Here is a 6,256-nt window from a genome sequence, read left to right as displayed (position 1 = left end):
TTCATTGATTCTCATATCTTCTTTTTTTTCTTCCTCAACAAAAAATGCTACTATCCACACTTCAAACCCCTCGCTCCCTCTCTCGCCTCTCACTCACTCGCCACTCCCACTCCTACACCTCACGCGCCTCCCTTACTGACCAAACCCCAACCCTCACCACCTCGCCTCCGCCGCACTCCGAAATCCTCTCCACCCGTCAAACCCTCCTCTCGCGCCGTGCCTCCGCCGCTGACCTCGCTCTCTCCCGCCTCGCGCACCTCCGCCTCGCCGAGCCCCGTCTCCGCGCTTTCCTCCACCTCCCAGACGACGATGCCCTGCTTGCCCAGGCCCGCCGAGTCGATGCCCGCATCGCCGCCGGCGACGACCCCGGTCCCCTCGCCGGGGTGCTCATCGGCGTGAAAGACAACATTTGTACAAAGGACATGCCGTCTACGGGTGGTTCGCGCGTCCTGGCTGGATACCGGCCGCCGTTCGACGCGACGGCGGTGAAGAGAGTGAGGGAACTGGGCGGAATTGTGGTTGGGAAAACCAATATGGATGAGTTTGGAATGGGAAGCACCACTGAAGCTTCTGCATTTCAGGTTCTCTTTCCTAATACTGCATTTATAATATTTTTTACTATGGTTTATATGCAATTTGAATTTTTCTGTTTAAAAGTTAATTGTTTTGTTTACTTTTGAAACTTAGTACACGTTATGCATTTTTAGGCTTGAATGACCATTCAAGCGCAACTAAGCTCTGCTACCACTACTTCTGTTATTATTTAGTTATATTAGTATTAATGGTTTTTTAGTCTCTGAAAATTTTCTAAATTTTGAGTGTAATATTTAAGTTTTGAAACATTGGTTTTGGGTATTTCATTTTTTGAATTACACATATTTTCCTACCCAGATGCAGGAAAATGTTTGGATATTTGAAAAAAAAAGGTGTAATTGGCGTCTCAGTCGTCCAATCACAAATTATCACCACCCATATAACTTATAAAGTCAACAAATTTACCATATAAATGGCAATGTAACACAATTTTAAGATGTTAGTACATCTTTTTTTTTTCTCTTTAAAAATACATGGGCAAAACTTATTAGTTTTAAAAGTTGATAATAAAATCAAATTTTGGATATTCTTCATTGTCTTAATATTCCTTTAATCCTTATTTTATTATTTTTATTATTATATAGGAAGTATTTTAAGTCAGAAATGAGGCAAGAGAGGAGGATATCTGTGTAGGTAGGGCTCTCACTGAATTTTTCTCACACACACTATTGTTGATGTTTTGAAATTGAGAGTTTGTTAGATTACTTTAAGAGAGTAAACTTTAAGTCCAATTCAATCTTACAAAATTAGTTTAATAAGGTGAGGTTTGTACACATCTATCTATTATTATTTGGTCAAATCCCAAGATGATATGAGATCTTCAACATATCCCCCGACTTCCCCTACTTCGATGACATCAAGTATGGGAATAAAGGAGGACCCGATAATGGGTTGTACAATAGACCCTGCAAACAATGCTAAGGCAGACTCTGATATGCTTTGATACCAATTAGATGAGTTACATTTTCATCATTTCTATTTGTAATAATTACAACCTTTAAAAGAGAAAATAAAATATGTTGAAATGAATAGAAAGATTGTGAAGATATTTTTTCCTAATTAGAAAGGCGATTGAAGATTCAGAAGGAATGGTGTGATTTTAAGAGCATTGTGGGATGCTTGGTGTGTCTAAGAATGTATCTTCTAAAATGTCAAATGCCCACTTTGCATTATTATTTGTAATGAATTTGAGGATGGGTGACTTTATGACTCTGTTTTTCATTTGTGTCTAGGAGTTGAAATATTGATTAGCTGTTCTATGTTGAAAGCAGGATTTCATTGTATGTTTGGTATAGAAAATGGAGAATTAAAATTGTCAATGAATGACTTGATAGACCTTACATGCATTAATGTGTTGCTAATTTTCATTCCTGCTGTGTTATCTCCCCTCTGTTATTGCAAAGCTTAATGGAATAAAAGAGGGGTTGTGTGTGGGTCCTATTATTTGTATTTCCCATTTATAACTGCGATTGGTTTACTCAGGTGCTGCATATGTTCATTCAATAGGTGACTGCCAACCCGTGGGATGAGTCTAGGGTGCCAGGAGGATCATCAGGAGGATCAGCAGCTGCAGTTTCTGCCAGGCAGTGTGTTGTATCGTTGGGAAGTGACACAGGCGGAAGTGTGAGGCAGCCGGCATCTTTTTGTGGTGTTGTAGGTTTGAAGCCAACATATGGGCGTGTTTCAAGATTTGGACTTATGGCATATGCATCATCACTTGATACCATTGGCTGCTTTGGTTCATCAGTTGCCGATACTGGGATTCTCCTTCATGCAATTGCTGGTCATGATAGATTTGATGCCACGTCAAGTAAGCAGGTAGGAGAAATATGAGTTTTCACAAAGTTTGGTCTAACTGTTATAATCCTTCCAATTTCTCATTGTTTGCAAGGGATATTAATAATGTTCATTAAATTCTGTTCCTCAATTAGATTGGTGATTTCTGAAATCAGTGGATGTAAGCGTTATTTATTTCTTCTTATTAAGCCAATGTCTTTTCAATAATATGGTTTCGTTTTTCAGGATGTGCCTGACTTTCAGTCCCACTTTGTCTCTGTGAGCTCCTTGGAAAGTAAACCCTTGAAGGGACTGAGAGTTGGTCTGATCCGTGAAACAATTGACAAGGGTGTTGATGCTGGAGTAATTTCAGCAATTCGTGCTGCTGCTATGCATTTTGAGGAATTAGGATGCTCTGTGAATGAGGTCCGTATCATTTTTCTCTATGAATGGCAACTTCTATTGGTTCTTTTGAAGTTTGTATTATTGCAGTTTATATTTCAGGATGTCCTTTTCTTTTGCTATGAACTTGTTACAGGTCTCACTGCCATCCTTTTCCCTTGGGTTGCCTGCATATTATATCCTTGCTGTGTCTGAATCATCTTCCAACTTGTCTCGCTATGATGGTATCAGGTCAGTGACTCAAACCACCTTTCTTAATTCTCTCCCCTCTGAAATACATTTTCATTGATAAACCATTGGCCTGACTTTAATTGGCCATTTGTATATATTTTTAGATATGGAAACCAAGTTTATGCTGACGAACTAGATTCTCTTTATGGAGGTTCCCGAGCTGAAGGGTTTGGTTCTGAGGTACTCATCTCTTCTTCTTTCTTAATTTCAAATTTGACTCCAAGATGAGTGGTAGCTTACCTTTACTTACACCGGTTTTAGAGAAATGGTTCAAATGTGTTGGCATTGCTATTTAAGCTACCTTTCAATTTTCTATTTAAGCTACCTTTCAATTTTAAATGTCTCAGGTCAAAATGAGAATTTTAATGGGAACATATGCCCTCTCAGCTGGTTACTATGATGCATATTACAAACGTGCACAGCAGGTACTAATAATATTATTTTATTTATTTCTTAGTAGATCTCTGATCTAAGTCCTAATAATTGTGAATTCAGTTTCATACGTGCAAATACATGTCTCTTTAAGAAGTTTTAAGTTTCTGGAGTTAATCAATTTCATCTTCTTCTAGATGTTTAGTGTTTTGTGGACAATATTCAATATTTGTGAGTGTTGTTACAGGTAAGGACCATAATTAGGAATAGCTTTAAGGAGGCACTGAGTCAAAATGACATCTTGATTTCCCCTGCAGCTCCTTCAGCTGCTTATAAAATTGGTTAGCATCTTCAACTCTTTGCGTTTGCATTATTGCACTTCAGTGTCTGCAGTGCTAAAATTTTTATTGCCTTTGGCACTTGCAGGTGAAAAGAAAAATGATCCTTTAGCTATGTATGCAGGCGATATTATGACCGTAAGCATTTCATTCTTGAGCAGGATATCTAGACAAAAATTGTAGATTAAGCCTTAGAAAATCAAGATGGGTGTTAACTCATCCAGGAATTATATTTGCTAACCATTAACGGTCAGGTTGGTTGCGTTGCATGAGTTCTAGAGGCTCAACAAGGGAATTTCCTATTGGAATTAAGTCACCATTGAGCATACCTAATTATACAATCGTTAAGAGTTTGATATTCTCTGTAATGTCTGAAATTTCATTCATATACAGTAACATATCAAACATAGTTTTTGACCTTTACTGATGCTTTGTAATTTTACAGGTAAACGTTAATCTAGCTGGATTACCTGCCTTGGTTTTGCCATGTGGCTTTGTTGAGGATGGACCTGCAGGCCTTCCTGTTGGTCTGCAAATGATTGGTGCAGCCTTTAATGAGGTATTGACTCTTCCTATCCACTGCACTGGACTCCTTGTTGATGGAGCTCTTTATCTAACTGGTAGTTTCGTTTTCTTTACTAGTCTTTAGTTCTTAAAAATATTAAGGAATAAATACACATTTGGTACCCAAACTTTTTTGGAAAATTCAATTTGGTACCCGAACTTTAGGAATGTTCAATTTGGTACCCCAATTTTCTAAAGAGATTCAATTTGGTCCTCTCCGTTAAGTTGGAGTTAACACCGTGTCCGTACAGGACACGTGTCAAGCCATGAAATTTTTATTTTTTTAAAATTTTTTTTTTCAAAAAAAATAATTTTTTTTTCAAAAAATTTAAAAACTGCCACGTGTCAGTTTATCATCGTGCCACGTGGCAGCTTACAATCATGACATGTGGCAGTGTAATAATTGTTTTCAATTTAGTACCCTAATTTAAATTTTTGATTCAATTTAGTATCCAAATTTTTTAAAATGATCCAATTTCGTTCTTTCCTATTTGAGACCAAATTAGTAAATAAGCTTAATTATAACTTATATAAACATGTTAAAATAATTGTTTTGAATTTATACATCAAATCACTACACCTAAATATTCAAATTATTTTATTTTGTACAAGTGTAAAAAATTTCATGTATAAAAAATTACAAAGGTTAAAATGTAAAAAATAAAATAATTTAAGTATTTAGGTGAAATGATTTGATGTATATATTAGAAAAAGTTATTGTAACATGTATATATAGGTTGTAATTAAGCTTATTTACTAATTTGGTCTCAAATGGAAGATGACAAAATTGGATGATTTTAAAAAATTGGAGTACTAAATTGAACCAAAAATTTAAATTGGGGTACTAAATTGAAAACAGCTATTACACTGCCACGTGTCATGATTGTAAGCTGCCACGTGACACGATGATAAACTGACACGTGACAGTTTTTAAATTTTTTGAAAAAAAAATAAAAATTTCATGGCTTGACACGTGTCCTGTACGGATACGGTGTTAACTCTAACTTAATGGAGAGGACCAAATTGAATATCTTTAGAAAATTGGGGTACCAAATTGAACATTTCTAAAGTTCGGGTACCAAATTGAACTTTCCGAAAAAGTTTGGGTACCAAATGTGTATTTATACCAAATATTAAATATAAGATGCTGATAAGTTTTAGATTTTTTGAACTTTAAGTTGAAAATGATAAAAACATAGAAAACTTTTGGGCTAATTTAAAATTAAAAAATAATTTGATTCACTTTTTGCCTCAATGAGATATTTGGTAAATACAAATCACATTGATATCATGTATCGGATTTGGCATATGGCTGTTAGTTGTATCGTATTGAAAGTTCCCATACAGCCAAAGTTAACTAATGTGGTCCTACTGGTATTCTGATTGGACACTTTTGTTGAATAACATATATATATTTGAGGAAAATGTTCTGCAAGAGTATATGTTTGAAATTGAGCAACACAATCATCCTTTGGCTTGGAATTAAATTGCAGGGAGAACTGCTGAGAGTGGGACACATCTTTGAGCAAACTCTTGAAAATTGCAGATTTGTTCCACCGTTTGTAGCTGATGATGACATTGCATTCTGAGTATAATTTTTCATTCCACATCTCTGTGTTCCCTCAATATTTCTTTAGTTCCATGACAATGAGGTAGCTGGAGTAGGTAGTTTTCAGCGCCGGTAATGCTTCTCCAAATTTTTAGCCACATTGCTGAAAGAGGGTTTTGTGAGAAATTTTACTATTTGAAATTGAATATTTTCACAATAAACCTTCATTCAACTAGTTTTTTGATGAGGGGGGCCACCTGCTACTGTTAGCAATTGGATGAATTATTGAATGTTGTGTTTATTTAGTTAAGAACTAGAGAGATTGATCAGTGTAAAGGAGCAAATGGTCTTTGCTCTTACCAAACAATTGGCCCTTGTAATTTATTCTTGAGGATTTCTTTTGAATAAGGATGTTTGTTAATATTTCTAA

At 36.0% G+C, this 6,256-nt stretch overlaps 1 protein-coding gene across 1 annotated transcript; it reads left to right on the top strand.

Moving 5' to 3' along the window:
- LOC114186752 (Amidase family protein) lies at positions 1 to 6,256 on the top strand. The gene is made up of 10 exons (XM_028074750.2): positions 1 to 581; positions 2,101 to 2,412; positions 2,617 to 2,796; positions 2,909 to 3,003; positions 3,108 to 3,183; positions 3,351 to 3,428; positions 3,623 to 3,716; positions 3,802 to 3,851; positions 4,159 to 4,272; positions 5,771 to 6,256. The coding sequence occupies exons 1-10, from the start codon at positions 45 to 47 to the stop codon at positions 5,864 to 5,866; spliced, it is 1,632 nt and encodes a 543-aa protein (XP_027930551.2). The 5' UTR covers positions 1 to 44; the 3' UTR covers positions 5,867 to 6,256.

Source organism: Vigna unguiculata, chromosome 6 (assembly GCF_037176805.1).
Source record: "Vigna unguiculata cultivar grain cowpea cultivar isolate G323 ecotype 2 chromosome 6, ASM3717680v1, whole genome shotgun sequence".
Taxonomy (NCBI): Eukaryota; Viridiplantae; Streptophyta; class Magnoliopsida; order Fabales; family Fabaceae; genus Vigna; species Vigna unguiculata.
This window is presented reverse-complemented; position numbering and strand designations above follow the sequence as displayed.